Source organism: Phalacrocorax carbo, chromosome 7 (genome assembly GCF_963921805.1).
Source record: "Phalacrocorax carbo chromosome 7, bPhaCar2.1, whole genome shotgun sequence".
Lineage (NCBI taxonomy): Eukaryota > Metazoa > Chordata > Aves > Suliformes > Phalacrocoracidae > Phalacrocorax > Phalacrocorax carbo.
In genome coordinates, this window is record NC_087519.1 from 373774 (window position 1) to 392311 (window position 18538).

General features: G+C 47.6%; 1 protein-coding gene across 2 annotated transcripts in view; it reads left to right on the forward strand.

The window, feature by feature from the left end:
* The window catches only part of MAP1A (microtubule associated protein 1A), a 73084-nt gene extending 55888 nt beyond the window's left edge, over positions 1–17196 (forward strand). For both annotated transcript variants that reach the window (XM_064455899.1, XM_064455900.1), the window contains 3 exons: positions 1313–10166; positions 12449–12681; positions 13641–17196. In XM_064455899.1, the coding sequence (XP_064311969.1) occupies positions 1313–10166; positions 12449–12681; positions 13641–13796 (9243 nt within the window). In that variant the 3' untranslated portion in view covers positions 13797–17196. The remainder of the gene's footprint in view (positions 1–1312; positions 10167–12448; positions 12682–13640) is intronic.
* The last annotated feature ends 1342 nt before the right edge of the window (positions 17197–18538 follow it).

Sequence of the window (18538 nt, forward strand, 5' to 3'; positions counted from 1 at the left end):
AGGGGTGTGTGAAGAGGACAAGGGGATGACTAAATGCTGATCAAGTAACTACATGATGATTAAATAACTACAAATGTTGTTATTTAATCACAGAATTGCAGAATCATTCGGGTTGGAAGGGCACTTGGGAGGTCTGTAGCCCAATGTCCTCCATGGAGCAGGGTCAACGCTGAATTTAGACAAGATTGCTCAGGGCTTTTTCCAGTGGGGATCTTGAAAACCTTATAGACATCTCCGAGCTCTGCTCCAATGCTGATTATCTTAGCTAGGTATACTGTAGCTTTCCTCAGAGGCTTTAAACTCTCTTTCTATTGGCACTCATTGCCAAGACACATATGCTGCTTCAGTTTTTGATAAGCCCTACTTCCACTTACGTATGTGTGTGCCAGATGTTTAGAATGTCTCTGTCTGATTGAATGTACAGTTGCTGCAGGAATGGCTGGGTAATAGTTTGACAATTGATATAATGGTTGCTATAATTACATCAGCAAATCTATCCACCTTCATTTATTTTAGGCTGATTGTTCTAATTTATTTGTGGTATCCATTTATTTGGACACAAACTAGTCAATTAAAGGACATCTAAGCCAGAGAACACAGTGTAAAGAAGTGTACTAATCTCATTCCAGGTACTTAGGAAGTCTGAGGTTTGATGCTTCTTTGCTCAGAATATGTTTCAGCATACCTCTAAGGAGCCTTGGAAATAATGTCAACCTTAGTTCTACTTAGTAATCCTGTAGCATGTCTCCAGCCCCATATGTATATCAGAGATGGAGGCACGGCTTTCAGAATAGCTCCCAGGAAGAAAAATTAATCGGAATTTTAAAAAAAAGTACCATGGCACTAAAACTGCACAAAGTGCTATATGATCGTTCACTAGCCAATGAGCGAGAAGTTCAATGATGCTTAGCATTGAAAAGGGTATCTCAGGATTAGAATTCACAAATCAAAAAGAAACTGCTACTTTTGAGCCTAAGACAGGGACTGATATCCCAGGTTAAATAGGCATAAGTAAGGAAAGAGGACAAGGTGGTTCCTGCTTTCATTTTCTTTTCTGAGGTCTTGTCACCGTGCACTCCCAACAGTCAGGAAACATACCAACCCATCAACATTAAGAATTTCAAAAGAGAGCAGAACATGGCCCCACGAATCTTTTTGCTTTTGGACAATTTAATCTATCTGCAGTGTTTCCCGTCAGTAGAGTGCTCATGGAATCTTCAGCATTTCTGCATTAACTGGCTATTTTTTTTTAAATGCTGAATTGGTCTCAGAGCTCTATTTAACTTTTCTTTGTCTGTGCTTGTCTCATTAGGTCACCCAGATTCTTAGCAACACTGATTCAGATATCAAGGCCTCCCTTACTGTGTCGTGCTTGGGAGAAGGAGACTGGAGCAACCTTGGGCATCCTCGATTTCAGGAAATTATTAATCTGAAACTGAATCCTGATCCAGTTCTTCCAGAAATGGATGGGGTGTCTGAGTTTGCAGAATATGTCTCTGAGACAGTTGATGTGCCGTCTCCATTTGATCTCCTGGAGCCACCCACCTCAGGGGGCTTTTTGAAGCTTTCTAAACCCTGCTGCTACATATTCCCTGGGGGAAGAGGTGATTCTGCTCTCTTTGCTGTCAATGGATTTAACATCCTTGTGGATGGTGGCTCTGACAGGAAATCTTGCTTCTGGAAGCTGGTAAGGCACCTGGATAGGATTGACTCAATTCTGCTCACCCACATTGGTGCAGACAACCTACCTGGCATCAATGGGCTGCTGCAGAGGAAAGTTGCTGAGCAAGAGGAGGAACAATCCCAGGGATCTACCAACTACAGTGACTGGATGAAGAACCTAATTTCTCCTGAGCTAGGGGTGGTTTTTTTTAATGTTCCTGAAAAACTGAAGATGCCTGAATCATCCATGAAGGTAAAGAGGAGCATCGAAGAAGCTTGTCTGACACTGCAGTATCTCAACAGACTGGGCATTAAGTCAGAGCCCCTCTACAGGGTGGTGAGCAGTACCATTGAACCTATCACACTTTTCCACAAAATGGGAGTGGGTAAGCTGGACATGTATGTACTGAATCCTGTCAAGGATAGTAAAGAAATGCAGTTTCTAATGCAGAAATGGGCTGGTAATAGTAAAGCAAAGACTGGCATAATTCTCGCAAGTGGGAAAGAAGGTGAAATTTCTGTTCCCTATCTCACATCCATCACAGCCCTAGTGGTGTGGCTTCCAGCTAGCCCGACAGAGAAAATTGTAAGGGTTTTATTTCCTGGAAATGCTCCTCAAAATAAGATACTGGAAGGTCTTGAGAAACTCAAGCACCTGGATTTTCTGAGGTACCCTGTGGCTACACAGAAAGATATCAGTTCTGGAATACCTCCACCTGTGCTGAAGCAGACCAAAATTAAACAAAGAACTGACAGTAAAGAAAGTCTTAAATCTTCCCCCAAGCCATCTGTGACAAAGCAAGCTAAGAAAGAAGAAGCAGTTGAGGAAGGGATTAAGGAGGTAAAACCAGAAGTCATAAAGGATGCTAAAATTGATAAAAAGGTTAAAGAACACTCAGAGAAAATTCCTGAGAAACCTGTTAAACATGAAAAGATAAAGACAGAAACAAGTGATACTCTCAAAGCCGAGAAAAGAAAATTGGCAAAAGACAAGGTTGGAAAAAAGCATCTCAAAGAGAAAGTATCCAAACTGGAGGAGAAGAAAGACAAAGAGAAGAAAGATATTAAGAAGGAGAAAAAGGATTTAAAAAAAGATGATGGAAAGAAAGAGGAAAAAAAAGATTCAAAGAAAGAGGATAAAAAGAAAGAAACCAAGCCAGAGCCCAAAAAAATTTCTAAACCAGACTTAAAACCATTTACCCCAGAAGTAAGAAAAACATTATACAAGGCAAAAGTTCCAGGCAGAATCAAAACTGAGAAGAACAAAGTCAAAGCGGAAAAGGAAGTACCTGCTGACCTGAAGATGTCAGCAATTGAGAAGGCACCTGTACAGGTGGAGCCAGGAGAGACTTCCACAGCTGAACAGAGGTTAGTCCTGTCTTCACCAGAAGATCTTACAAAGGACTTTGAGGAACTCAAGCACGAGGAGAAAGGGGCCTTGCGGGTGACTCAAGAAATGTCTGATATTGAGGCTAGTGATAAGATTATGAGAGTACCTGAAACAGAGATAAACCACTCTGCTGACATGATCGCTCAGAGTCGCCTTGAAGTGGATCTGAATTTGAAAACAAACATTCCTGGTCAGGGAATAACTACTACTGATACAGAAAAAGAATCACCAGCAAAGGAAAAGGTAGTCCATCAGCTAGAACTGAGAGTAGGTCATGCTGAAAAAATAGAGGATGAAAGAATAGATGAAAATCGTGACATAAGATACTGTGAGGGAGAAGCTGAGCAGGACGAGGAAGTTCAGCTGTTTCCAGGCAAAGAACAGGTACCATCACAGATAGACCTCTTAGCAAAGGGTGGTTGGTCATCAGCATTCAGAGAGGAAGAAAAGGAGGAAGAGGAGAAAATCTCTTTGGACAGAAAGCAGAGGGAAGCAGAAACAAAGACTTGTGAAAAATATATTGAGGAGACAGAGGCACAGGAAGAGGGTGAGAAGGAAAAGAGAGAAGATGTGATAGAAAAGGCGGAACTGGAAGAAAAGGAAGAACAGCACATGAAGGCAGAGGAGAAGGTGGAAAAGAATAGAGACTTCTATGAGCTGAATCAGGATGAGAGGGAGGACAAAATATTTACCACTACAGAAAAGGAAAAAGAATTTAGTGACATGGGTGAGAAAAACAAGTTACTTGGAAAGGACATAACAAAGGAAGAGTCATATCTGAGCAGTCTGCCAGTCCCAGCAGGAGCAACGGCAGAACACGTTTCATATATCCAAGATGAAACTATCCCAGGCTACTCAGAAACAGAGCAGACCATTTCTGATGAAGAAATACATGATGAACAGGAAGAGAGGATCCCACACTTGAAATACGATGTCAATGCCTATGACATTTCTGTTCCTGACCACCCAGGCTCTTTTGAAGCAATACATGGAATACAGGCCATGCCTACTGCTGACCTTTCAGCCAAGGGCTACGCTGGCCAGGAGTCTGAAATTCTGGCATATCCTACAAACATTGTGGCAGCACCTCTAGCTGAGGAGGAACATATATCCTCTGCTACCTCCATCACAGAATGTGATAAGCTTTCATCTTTTGCAACATCAGTAGCAGAAGATCAGTCTGTTGCATCTATAACAGCACCACAAACAGAAGAGACTGGGAAAAGCTCTTTACTTCTAGACACAGTAAACAGCATGCCCTCCTCTCGGACTGAAGCAACCCAAGGTCTCGACTATGTTCCGTCCGCTGGCACAATCTCTCCCACATCATCCTTGGAGGAAGACAAATGCTTTAAATCTCCACCCCCTGAAGATTTCCATGTGCTAGCAGAAGGAGAGAGAAAACTGGAAGCTCAAAAAAAGGAGCTTCATGAAGAGGCAGAAGATGAAGAGGAAGAAGAAGATGGGACTCCAAATATTGAAATGCCTGAGAAACTCAGAGGGCATTACCATGCCCCCATGTTTGCTCATCAAGGATGTCCTGATAATGTGTTAATCAGTGTTCCCACGGAAGTGATGCAAACTTCTGGTCTGCCATTATCCACTGAAGAAACACCATTTTCCCAGGTTGACTCTGCAGAGGCTGAAGAACGATGCATGAGTCCTGACGATAGTACAGTCAAAATGGCCTCTCCCACCCCATCTGGCCCCACTAGTGCAGGACACACACCTTTCCACCAGTCTCCAGTGGAGGAAAAGCTAGAAACGGTAGATTCAGATCTGTTTGAAAAACAAACAGATACTGCTGCCAAGAAATTGGAAGGCCAAACTTTGGCTGTGGTGAAGGGAGCCAAGGGTGAGCCTGTCAGAGAAGATGAGGTATCTGCAGCTAAATACAGACATGAAGAAGAAGTGCCTGGACCTGTACAGCACAAGCTGGACTTGGGCAGTGACATTCCAGTGTCTCCTGGGGAGGATGTGCAGGAAGAACCGTTGGGGAAGGAGGAGCTGCCCTGGCTCTCCTACCACAAGCAGGACACAGTGGTGATAGGGGAGGAGGAGGAAGAGCGTCCTGTGCTGCCCCACCCTGGCACAGATGTGTTTATGGAGCCAGAAAAAGAGCAAGGAACTGAAACCATAACAGAAAGTTTAATGGGATTTTCAACACACTTGTCCTTTGAGACATTCTCTACCACAGAATCTTCTCTAGGTGTGGATCATCCACAGTTCACAAGCCAAAGCAAATCTGAAAGTGACAAATCTTCACAGTTTTCACCAGATGACACCAAATCACTTTCTTTTACAGAAGAAAGTATTGGTAAAGAAAAAGCCTCAGATATTGCTGTTAAGGGAGTGACTGCTGAAGAAGGAAAACTGCTGTATTTCACAGGGGACACCTCAGAAGAAGAAAAATCTTCTCATGTTTCCATTAAAGACATTTCTCCAGAAGAGACCAAATCCATTTCTCTCTCAGAGAGTCCCAGCAAGGAAATCTCTTCAGAGCTTTTTGTTAAAGGAACTTCTCCAGAAGACATCAAATCTCTCAGTTTCGCAGAAGAGGTACCTGCAAAAGAAAAAACTATGTCTGACTTTACTGACAAATTCCCTTCAGAAGCTGTGAAATCCATGGATTTCACAGAGCAGAGCCCAGCTATGTATGAAAAATCACTAACAATTTCTGCCAAAGAACTCACAAAAGAAGTGTCAAAATCTTTTCCTTGCCCAGAAGGTAGCTCAGTTAAAGACATGTCACCCAGAGATACTTCTACTGAAGAAATGTCTCCAGATGACAGCAGTTTTTCTGCAGCAGAACAGGGCCCATTTAGGGGAAGAACTGCAGGCTTGGACTCTCAGGAAGTATCTCCAGATGCGAAGGGCTTACACCTTACAGAATCTAGCCCAACTGAGGATAAAACATCTTCACACACTTCTGCTGAAGGTATCAAATCTTGCAGGTTCAAGGAAGCTCAAGAAGAAAAATCTCCAGAAATGGAAGACTTTTACACAAAAGATCTAAGTTATGAGAAGAAAGTGTGGTTTCCAGAAGAGGTGGAGGAGATCCCTGCTCAGGGAAGGCAGCAGAGATACGATAAGGAGAGAGAGAGCACGCTCTTGGATGAGGTACCAGAATATGAAACAAAATCTCTTCCTAAAATGGGAGAGGAGGAGATCCTGTCTCCTGCAGTGCCTGGCAGTCGCACCTGGAGAACAGCAGAAAGTGAAGCATGGGGCTCTGCATTTGAGTATCTTCAGGAAGGCAGAGAGACTGGAAGAAGAGGGCAGTTATCCAGTGAGGAAGATGAGGATCTCCATCACGCTGAAGCCAAACCTGTGCTACTGCAAGCAGAAGCAGAATGTTTGAAGATGGAATCATATGATTACAAAGAAGACACGCAGAAGAGTGCCAAACCTACACCAGAAACAGAGGTGGAAATAGTTCCTGCTGACATCACTCTCCCAGAAAGAACACAAATGGGAAGTTCTCCTCTGTCTTCTCAGTATGCCTCTAGTGATGAAAATCAGGCCAGAGCCTTAACTGGAGACAAAGAAAGGCAAGAAATGTTGACATCTAAACAAGATTACTCCTACTTAGATGATGATGAGAAAGCTGTCCTAGATATCTACGCAAAGTCACTAGACCAAGCACTGATGGCATCTTCTCTGTCTGTAACGGCTACCAACCTGGAAAAGGAGATTGACACAACACCAGACACAGAAAGGCCTCACAAGTTAGATCAGTGCAAGCCACCTTTACAGGAGGAAGTCCCACTGAGGGACACAGAGAAGAAATCAGACGTCAGTGGTCTGTATCAGGAAATAGACTATAAATACAAGTCAGACAGAAAGCGAGAGGATGACTGCAAATCCACTGAGGGTCTTTATGACTCTACAGGAAGAAAAGAACAGATAGCAGCAGCACCTACTCTGTTGCAGTCTACAAGACCAGCAGAATATGAATATATAGCAGCGTCCCCAGAAGAAAGTGCTGCAATATCAGGTGCACACTCCCCTCTAGGACAAGGCCCTTGTCAAAAAAGCAGTGCTGCCATGGGCCATGCTGAGGCTGTGGGTTCTGCTAGCCGAGTGGCATATCCTCCAGAGACCCATTCCAGGAGCTCCCCTGAGCCTTATTCCTATGAGGAAGGGGTCTGCGGACCCAGAGGTGATGACAGTTCTACAAGACAAGAGGAAGAAGAAAGAGAACCAACTCCCTACCCTGATGAAAGAAGTTTCAAGTATGCCGACATCTATGAGAAGATAATTGTGTCTGGAGTTGGACCGTCCCCCTTCACAACCAAGGGTGCAGACAGCCCAGGTCACACTGACAAGGTGCCAGCAACAGCACTGACCTCTCAAAAAGGTCCGAGTTCTCACGTCTCTGCCAAGGAAGAAGAGTCCTGCCTTTATACATCTGCTGAGAAGGAGTTGTCATCTCCAGCATCCCCTAAAGATAAAGTAGATTCAGCCTTTGACTATACAGACATCCATGAAAGATATTTGCCCTTGTCTGAAACAGATAAGCCTAGGGTATCTGAAGGACTGGAAAAACTGAAGGTGTCTTCTGCTTCTCCAGAAGAACTGGGCTCCGAACTGCACCCATCATCTGCAAGCACAGCATTTGCCTCTCCCACAGGCATGACTGACACATTCTATCAGGAAAAATCAGCTGCCTATATTGATGCTGCTTGTCCAGATGAGAACATAATTTTGTCTAGCCAGGAGCAGATATCTCTGTCCCTGAAATCTGAAAGCCCAAATCCCAAAGATACATACTATGAGAAAGCAGGTCAAGGGGAAGAAAGCATAAGTGACTCAGAGTTAGAAAAAGGTGCTAAGGAGAAATCTGAAAAGGAGTCTAAACTGCACTGCCCTGTTGAAGCTGCAGGCACAGTCTATGCACACATCTCAGAAACAGACACATTTCACGTACCAGAACCTCTTCCACAAAGCAAGTGTCAGGAGTCTATTTCACCCAGTTCTACTGCCTCATCACCCTCTGATCCAGGGTGGAAAGAGGAATATGGAAGCAGGAAAACTGCATCAGCCACTGTCGTGGGGACATACACTGCTGGTTACAGTGAGCTGCCGGACATGGGCAGAGATGAGCAGGCTTCAGAAATGTGCCATTTAACACAAGATTCTTCACACACAAGAGAGGTTGCTGAAAAATCCACAAAGGAATCACATTTCTGTGTAACAGATTATCCAAGTGCAGCGGTGGTCTCAGAGAGCCAAGAGCAAGCCATATACTTGAAATCTGCTTCTGGGAAACAGGAAGAGGCAAACAAAAAGGGCCCGACAGTAGAGGGCAGAGTGATGGATAGCTCTTTTGGATTTGAATGCTCCCTGGTAGGAAAGAGTGAAACATCCAGTATGTTCAAACATGAGCAAACATCAGCAAGCCATTTAGGGGATATCTCTCTTCCTTTAAGGGTTTCTTGTGCTTTGCCCTCAGACCAGGGGAAGAAAGATGAGTACTTGGAGGTTTCTGAGAAAATCAGCAGCCTTGACTCATCTTTTGCTAAGTTCACACCTCTCAGTCTGTACGAAGAAGATAAGTTGTTCTCCAAAGCTGTGGAAAGAGAGTCTGTGCCCCAACAGCAGCTGAAAGATGACTCTTCCAGCCTGTCAGAGGAGCCTTCATCTGAAGCTACTACTCCTGTGATACCGACTACAGCAGAAAGTTTCTACTCCCATATGCTTTCCACGTACACGGGTGCAGGAGCGGAACCACGTACCAGAAGTCTTTGGGATGTGTCTCCACAGATTCCAGATAATGCTGCGAAAACACAGGCAGCTGAAACCAAAGACTCGCTGTTTGCTGAAGAACGTGGTTCTCCGTTCACAAGTGGCATGGATGACAGCATTTCACCATGCAGAAAGGAGTGCCAGAGTTCACAGGCCACACCGTTCTCTGCAGAGAAACAACGGCAACCCTGTGTAAGCAGTCCAGAGCAGAAGGCACCATTTGCAGAACAGCTGATGACACTGACATCTCTCCCTGATGTGTTGACATCATTTCCTCGTCATCAGCATGAAGATGAAACCACAGCCAATGGTCCAACAGAGGTGAGCACCAGTCTGCAAGCTTTCCAAAGTACATACCATGCAGCAGAAGCAAAAGATCAAAAAACATGTCCTGATTCTGACAGCAGTTTTTCTCCATGCGCAGGCAAAGAGGACACAGAGAGGCAGAGCCGTCCTTCCTCTCTGATGTCCCCTGAACACAGTTTCCAGCCCTTTTTCCCAGATGTGCAGAGGAGTGGAAAAACAGAGGACCATGGAGATGCTTCCCATGAGATGGAGCCACATTTAGGAGGCAGTTTTGATTGTGGACAGAAGTTTTCCTCATGTGAATACAAGCACAGGAAGGGAGAGCTCTCTCCCTCATTCATCAACCCAAGCCCTCATGAGCTCTCTGAAGATAGTGACCTCTCACAGGAGGACGGTCATCCTTCAGTGCAAGGAAGACCACCTCACACTGGCAGTAGCCCCATGCAAAGTGCCACAGTGGAGGAAACCCCTCCAACGTCAGTGAGTGATTCTGGAACCTCCCAGTCAGACTCGGATGTCCCACCTGAGACAGAAGAATGTCCGTCCATCACAGCAGATGCCAACATGGACTCGGATGAAGATGCCGATTTCCTCCCAGTGGACAAAGCTGTTGGGAGTGCTCATCATGCCAGTTCTAGGTCCAGCCATGATCCTCAGCCTGTTCCAATGGTAGATCCCCATCCCCATCCTCCTCACCCTGATGTCTGCATGGTAGACCCTGATATGTTGGTAAATGAGCAAAGCATGAGCAGAACTGATAAAATTTCCAAGAAAGACATAAAAGAAAAGAACAAAGGTGTGAGGAAGCCTTTGAGCAAACCCAAATCTTCCTCACCTGCCCGGAAATTAGATGTGAAAGGGAAACGATCACCCACTCCTGTGAAACAGCCATCGGACAAATCTCCAAAATCTGCCACTGCCAAAAAAGAAAAAGATGGAGGAGAGAAGCCCAAACCACGTAGTGCGCTGGTGCAGCCTCCTCACACAGAGGAGGAGATATCCCGGAGTAGTCACAGCAACCCCGGCAAGAACCTTGTTAATGGCATCAAAACAAACCCCGGTAAGAAAGTCTTCCTTAAGCATGCACTTTTTCTCTTTAGGTCGAACACAGAGAAAAGCACTGGGTTAAATGTAGCAGAACAGAGAATAGGACTTCCCAGTCAGGCATAAAAAGTTATAAGCAGTGATAAGGTAGAGAGGTTGTCCCACAAATCACTTAAATATATCAAAGCCTTGAGGGAAACTCTCAACCTCTGGAGAGCTGAATGCAGCCACCTCTGAAGGGAGACAGACCTGTGAGACCTAGTTCAGCACTTCATAGGCCAAGCTTCAGATTCACCCAGGGGCTGCATATGTGGAGGGGCAGTGGGTACTTAGAAGTGGGTGCTGCCAAAGAAATGCCAACAACTGAAGGATAAAATACGTGTGTGTTTTAGGAAGAGGTGGGAACCTCTCAGCCTGTGAGTGGGGTAAGTGCGTTGCACTGGACCATGATAAAGCTGTCACTTAGGATAACAGGACACTGCCATCTGACGCTGTCAGATATGTCCTTTCCTCTGAAATATTAAGCAGAGAAGGGATGGGAACAGCTCCCGCATCTGAGTACCACATACAGGGCACTGAACAGGCAGTCTGAGTGTTGGAAGTGAAGGTCTTCTCGTTTCCCTAAATAAAGGTGAGACAGAGGGACTCAGCCTCAAGTGTATGTACAGCCCATGGCCTCTTGCTAAGTGTTCACACAGAGACCAGTCCTCTGCTGGTATCCTACTAGATTATACCAGTATTAGGTGATAGAGTATTGCATCGTTGCCATGTCTGTGCTGAGACCCCCATAGTGCCAGGCATTTTACAGATGGGGAGCAAATACTAATCCTGTGTTCCAGCTCACTGATGCTGAGTGTAAGACAAGAGCCAGCAGGTGGGTAGAGCCAGGGAGAATGGGGAAAACTGAGACACAGCAATGTGCTGTGGTCTCAGCAGATCCCCGCTGCAGACACTGAGGCAAAGAGCGGGTGTAGTAGGAGAAGTGGGGGAAGGTTTGCAGAAGTGCTACAGGGAGCTCCTCTTGAGTGAGAGCAGCTGAAGGGGAAGACCTGGAAAGAGCCCCTGCATGTGTGTGTTGCAAATACAGCTCAGGTGAGGCAAACTGGTGTCACTGACAGCAAGGGCAGTGCCAGGCAAAGCGGTTGATGCAGGGGCTGCTCAGTAGAGTGGTGAGTGAGAGGAAAGCAGTGGGCAGAGCAGTGAGGTGGTCACAGTGCCAGGCCATGGAGGGCTCTGCAAAGGAGTGTGGACTGAACAGGGGCTGAGACAGCTGACGTTCATGAACAGCTGACAAGCAGATAGGGTTTGGTCAAAAGGGGGCCTGTACCAGGGTATGAACAGAGCATCTGTGCAGAACGGTTGTGTCTTGGAGGCGCTGCACAGAAAGGGCTGGCAACATCCAGAGCCTGGATATGCGAGTCTGAAGGCGGGCTGAGGCAAAGATACAGGATGTAGAGATTGTGCATGGAGCAGTGCTGTGATTTGCCCAAACCAAATTTGGGATGAGGACTAGACATCTGTAAGGCTGTCTGAGACAGGCAGGGATTTTTTGTTTAGGTGGCAGCTATGCAGCACAAGTTGTCCATGCTGGTAGTTAGTGGCTTTTATGATGACACAGAGATGATAGTATACGGAAGGAAGAAGAGGACAGAGGCCTCTGTGATTTCCACAAGAGTCAGGAGGGAGAGAAGGGACGGTCCTTCTATGGGTGGTGTGTGTGTGTGTATTGCTAACAACTCTTGGTTGACTGTCTCTCACCTTGTAAATGTAAGCAGCAGCAGCAAATAAAGAAAAGCATTACAAAAAGTTGATAGGAAAGAGCAATAGAGTCCTTGGAATAGCAGTAATTCACATGGATGGTAGAAAGACGGGATGGATATTCCAAAAAGACTGCTGTAATACCCTAGGATAGCATATAAGGGCCATCAGAACAGGTTTCTTTAGCAAATGTGGGTTATTAAACAACAAAAATTAGGACTAAATAATGATTGGGACAACAACTCTGCAAAAGCTCATAATGGAGATTTTTGATTCCCTTCCCCAGGAAAGGCTTCTAAGCCTAAAGCCTTCCAGTCCCTCCCCAAAGAACAGCAGAACTCCCTTTCCCTCCCAAGAGCTGTGACAGCACTGGCCCAGAAGTGCACCAGGCCACCTCTGAGCAGCAGAGCCTGGATAAATCTTAACTTTGCTACGGCTGCAGAGAAAAAACCTTTCTGGAATTCAGGTCCTTCAGTGTTAATTTGAGTGTTTGTTCTTTCCAGAAGGGTTTTGATAGCCTCTGTTTTCTTTTTTCCAAAGCTTCCAATAGTCCTAAGAGCAGTTTGCCTGTGCCCATGGGTCCACCCGTCTACGTGGACTTGGCATACATCCCCAACCATTGCAGTGGAAAGAACACAGATCCGGAGTTCTTCAAGCGGGTTCGAGCATCGTACTATGTTGTGAGTGGGAATGATGCAGCCAATGGTGAACCAAGCCGCGCGGTGTTGGATGCACTCCTGGAAGGGAAGTCTCAGTGGGGGGAGAACCTGCAGGTAGGTCATGGAAACGCCAAGGATTGTGTGTGATGCTCCTTGTGTCACAAGTGCTGGGGAGAAGTTGTGTGTCACAGACATACCCAGAGGGGGAGTACACTAAGAGGAAGCACATGGCACTGGGCATGTCCTGCTCTGCAATCTTAGAAGATTTAGAACGGGTAACTGTTTGTACCCATGAGGAGGAGGAGACCCTCAAAACGGTGTGAGTGGAAGCAGATATGTTCTCCTTTCCACATCCTTCTGCAGGGAGGAAGCATTTAGAGATCATCCTGTCCTTATCTGCTGCAGGACGAGCCTATCCTCAAGCGAAAACAAGCACCATTGCAGTCTGAATTTTCATCAGTCCCACACCCGTTGGCATTTGTTGATAGCGTTGCTTGCTGAAGATCTTTCTGAGAGCAACTTTTTATTGGTGCTTTTAAACCAGCGTGTTCTTACACACAGTTCTTGCTTAGTTGGGTTTGCAGGGCATCCTGGGTGGGCACTCTTTCTGAAGACAGGTACAAGAAAGTGTGTATGTTCTTTCAGACGAAGCAGCCATGGATTTCAAGGTCCCTGAGTTATACATTGGGTCAATAAGCACATAAAGTCTAATCTCAGGCCAGTAACAGAGACACTCGCAGCATTGTTCCTTTTCACACTGAAGGGTCTTTCTAAGGCTGTTTCTGGAGCTCTACAGAGGGATGCTCTCCCTGCACTGCAGCCAGTTTCATCACTATGGTGTTAGTTCTGCCAGTTCGCAGCCAGCTCAGAGCACCATTGTACTGGTACTGCATAAAATAAAGCACCAGCTCTGCCTTAGAGACCTTGACATCTGAAAGACATTAAATAGAACAAGCAGTACCAAGGGTACAGTGTTCCAAAATTGATGGGAAATTTTAGCCTCAGCTCCTAAGGGCATTGTTTGTCACTGCAGTTGTTCTCAGACAATCATCCCTGCTGCTTTCTTTTCCCAGGTGACATTGATCCCAACGCATGATACTGAGGTGACACGAGAATGGTACCAACAGACCCATGAGAAACAGCAGGAGCTAAACATCATGGTACTGGCAAGCAGCAGCACTGTTGTCATGCAGGATGAATCTTTTCCAGCCTGTAAGATCGAATTCTAAATCTCCCACACTTTGGTTTCATCCATTGACTCTCCAATCACCGATGCAACATCAGAGACACCATCTAATCACAGTCCAGTTCTTCTCTGGTTTAGTCCTCTACATGGTTCCCATTTGTCAGGCAATCGGGTATCCATCTAGCTCAGCACTGGATGCCATGAGAAAGAAGTGCAGGGCTCTGTAATATTCTGGACTAAGCTAAGAGTTTGTGCAAGAGCAGTTGCAGGTCAGGGGCACTTTCACTTTCCCTGCTTTATTCTGCTGCCTGTACAGTTTCTGTAGACTATCTTGGCTGCCTTGCTGCTGTGAGAGCTTGTTCTACTCTCTTCCTGGCTGCCTTGCCGTTTAACTTGTAGCACCATGAACCTCGTCTTTCTGGTGAGGGCTGAAGTGCTGCTGCTGCATGTAGACAGTGCATGGGGGGGCAGAGAAGAAAACTCATTTGCGAAGAAAATGCACCTAGGAGATGAGGGAAGGCGAAACCCTCCAGCTGTAACATGACAGTGAACGTCATTCTTCCGTCTCCCATCCTGAACATACAGGTGGTGTTCTGAGCGAGGGGACCTGTACTCCAACTAGGCAGGACCACCATTTGCCAGTTGTGCAGGTTTCTGTCCCAAGTATTTGGTTGTGGCATCCTGCAACTCCTGCTCAAGGAGCTGGGATGAAGGACACGTGTTGTTTGGGGTGGGGGGCAGCACTGGGAGGGGAGGGTTCAGCCTGTTGCTCTTTGCTACAAAGAGCACGTTCCTAACATGCTAACCTGAGCTTTGCACAGAGTGGCCAATTTACTCCCGCACATCAGCAGTGTGGCAGTAGGCGGCACAGAGGGGCTATTGCCTGAACAGTCACACAAAAGGAGTATCCAAACGCACAACTACAGCCCCCTCTAAAGCAGAAGGGCTGAAACAACCCTGGCCACTGTTGGCCTGAGATGTACGAGAAACCTCCCTGTCCTTGTGAACCAAAGGCTTTCCTGAGGATTGTGGTGAGGCAGCTGAGGAACCCGCCTGCCGTACTGAGGGAGGTTAGCATCTGGCCAGTGTAGCTGACATGCCAGCTCTGCAAGCGGCAGCAGTTTCCTCACTGCCTGCATGCCAGCGGTCCAAGCCTCTTAGCTGCGTTCAAGCTTTTTGTGGTCCCCCTAAGTGTCCAGGATGCAGGGAATAGAACCTGCGGTGTGAGGAAAGAGAACCCCCTTCCAAAAACACTCGGGGAAAGTAGTTTCGTATGTAATTGCTCTTAGTTCCTCCACATCTATGGCAGGGACATGGAGACTCTGTTGCCAGCATAGATGAGGTGCTGTCAAACCTGTGCTGTGCACACCTTGCAGCTCGCAGCCCATTGCTAGGACACCTGTTGTGGGAGTATGTCCTTGCCCTCTGGCCATCCTGGCAGAAGTGTAGCTTTATGCCATGAGCGTGTCATTGCTCCTGACCAGTCACCCAGAGCCTCCTTGGCACGCCAACCCTTTCCAGCCGTGGGGCTCCCAGCCCCTGCAGGGAGAGCAGCTCCAGAGGGGTTCACACTCAGGGGTGCTGAGCCTGCAGCACCGGTGAGCCTTTGCCACACCTGCGGGGGAGGGGCGGGGGCTTATCCTAACGATGGCTTTTATCTTTCTGAAAGACAAAGAGAGTAGCAGTAGGTTGTGCTCTGGGGAAGGAGAGGCGAGCTAGAAAACAGTGCTGCAAGGCTTGCATACAACTCAAAGGTATTTCCTTCTGCTGTATCATCTACTGTGCTTGGCCCTGAGCTGAGGTCTGGCCTCACAACAAGCATCCTAGGACCCTGTGTTGTACTTGCCTGGGACATGTCAGTCTCAGTGCTGGTTTTCTGGCAGCTGCCATAAAGAAAATGCTGCTTAGAAACCTGCTCCTAGGACTAAAATGGAGTTTCTAGGGGAATGGTTTATTTTGCATTTAATTTATATATTTATTTTTTTATGTTAAGCTGCATTTTGTGTGGATTTAATATTTTAATTTATACATGTTAACATGACGTCATGTGCTCTTAGTGTCAGTTCAGAGGTTTCTCAGTACAAATACATAGATGCTGCAATTTAAACAAAAAAAGGACATTAAAAAGAACACCGAGAACTTGCTGGCAGGAAAAGGGGGGGGTGCCTCTGCTTGCAGCCTGCAAGGCTGTGTCTAAAACCCAGCAGCTGCAGGACAAAGCCTGAGGCTAGCAGCCCCTCTCGTAGGAGCAGCCAGCCCTTTTGACACAGCCCTTGTTAGGAGCATGTGAGCTTACGCAGGGATTTAGCAAATCCCTGCTCTGTGCTGTATTCATTTTAACCATGGACTCACAGTGTGTCTGCTAGAAGAATGTCATTCTCTGTAACCCGATGGAGTCAGCATCCATGAATGTTGTTTATGGCAAGCAACTGTAGGCAGTAACACACCTACTCCTGCTTCCTCCCAGACACTGCTGGGGGGGCGACATGCCTTCAGTGCTTTGGGAAGATCCTGGCTCAACTGCGGATGGCACTGGCTGCCAGCCAGTGCAGGCGCAGGATGCCAGACACTAGAGGAGAAAATGTGACCCTCACTGACTGGCTCCCTGGATCCGTAAGCGTGGCTAGGTGCAAAAGCTAATGCACTAACTTTAGATAGACCCACACATGAATGTTTTCTCAATTTTAAACTTGAAGCAATTCTGACTAAGCAGCAGTAAGAGCGAGGCTTTCAAGGTGCCTGCATCCTCCAGCCAGGAGTGCGGCCATTGGCATGTGTTCCAGTAAAAACACCTGCCCTCCGCGTGCTGTGCTCCTGCCCGCTGCAGTTATGCTGCTTGGACAGCTTTATCCTACACCGGTTCGCTTCCCTGTCCTCAAGGCTCCACTTGTTGTTTTTTTTTTAGTCTTTTGTGGCAGTCTCTTCTGCCTTCAGCTTCTTTCCCTTCCTCTCTGTCTTCCTCCCTCATCTCCCCTCCCTCCCCCCTACTATGGGGAAAAAGAGTTGTAAAAATGCCAATTTTTAAAAAAGCCTGACCCTGCTTAGCCTGCAGGAGCCAGCAGAACCCATCCAGAGCCAGAGGTAACACAACACTAGAGAGAGAAACAGTTAAACTCTGCTTTTGCTTGTTTCTGCATGTGGGCAACAACGCGTACTCTTCCTGTATGTAATAGGTACAAAATACTATTTTAAACCTATAATTAAAAAAAGTGAACGTCTTAACTGTATTGAAATGGCAACTTGTGCTCCTAGCTTCCTCTATGCTAAATGTTTTAAGAACAGAGCCCTGATTCTTTTTTTCAGCATCATGTTTCTATTTGAATTTAGTTCCTTGAGTTCAGTCCTTTTGCCCATTTCCATGTGAAACACACTGTAACTAACTGCTGTCAAGAGAGGAGCCCTACACATTAATAATAAAGCCACATTAATTGCGAACAAGAACACTTCCAACTGTTTCAAGCTGTTCTTTGAGCGAGTCCATCCTGTAGGCGGGGGACACAGCCACCGCTGCCATGCGTTCCCTCCGGTGCTGGCCAGCTGCCTCCCAGCCGATGAGTTCAGGCAAGCCCCGGCTGTCCCACCAACACTCCACCTTCACACACAGCTGCCTAAAACGTCCTGTGGCCCCAGGGAAGGGACATGCACATCGGGGGGCATAGAGCCTATGTGGGACGCCCACCCCTCCTTCCTTGGCCCCAGCAGGGTCAGCTACAGTCCCAGCTACCTCCCCTCCGGAGCTGGCCGAGGGCCCAGGTGGGGACGCAGCCCTCGATGCGCCAGTGCGGAGCCTGCCACGGCCTGGCCTGCTGGTGCTGCAGCTCCTCACAGTTCCTGAGTCGTGCTCGCCCTTGCAGGCCTCTGCCTGTCCCTGCGCCTCTCAGGAACCACAGCATCCCAGCCTGGCGGGGGCTGGAAGGGCCCCCTGGAGCTCACCCCGTCCCACCCCTGCGTGAGCAGGCACCCCCAGAGCAGGGGCACAGGGCCGCGTCCAGGCGGGGGGTGAATGTCTCCAGGGAAGGGACCCCACAGCCTCTCTGGGCAGCCTGTGCCCCTGCTCTGGCACCCGCACAGGGAAGGGGTTTGGCCTCATGTTCAGGGGGAGCTTCCCGTGTTCCAGCTTGTGCCCGTGGCCCTTTGGCCTGGCGTTGGGCACCGCTGAAAAGAGCCCGGCCCCATCCTCCTGACACCCACCCTTCAGATATTTATAGGCACTGATGCGATCCCGCCCAGCCTTCTCACTGAATGGCAGTTTGGACCCGCACTGCTGGCATTCCTTGAACAGAAACATCCCTGGCCCTGGGAGGCAGGCTGCTGCAGTGCGGGGCTGGGAGCCGCTGCCAGCCACGCAGGCAGTGCCCTGCATGAGGGCACCGATGTGGCACCACACGCTGTCTGTCCCTGTTGCACCAGTGAGCCTTTGTACCTCTGCAGCACTCCAAACCGACCTCTGACGGCGAAGCCACTTTAGCTACTGAGCAGAAAACTAGGACAGCAGCCCTCTGCTCTGCCTGTGCAGGAGAGCACGCAGGAGAGGCTGATGCCCAGTCATCTCTGCTCCTGCCTGGGAGCCCTTAGGAGGAAACACAATAGCAAGGGAATTGGAAGCAGGTACTGGGCTACGACCCTCAGAAGGGAGGCCGTCATGCCCGCGGCACATACCACAGCTTGTGCAGCACGTAATGGCGAGCTCAGGGCAGCTGCCAAAGCTGTTACTGACAGGGGAGTGACCACAAAGCATTTCCATAAACCAGGAACTAGTTCCACAGCTGCTTTCCAGGTAAACAA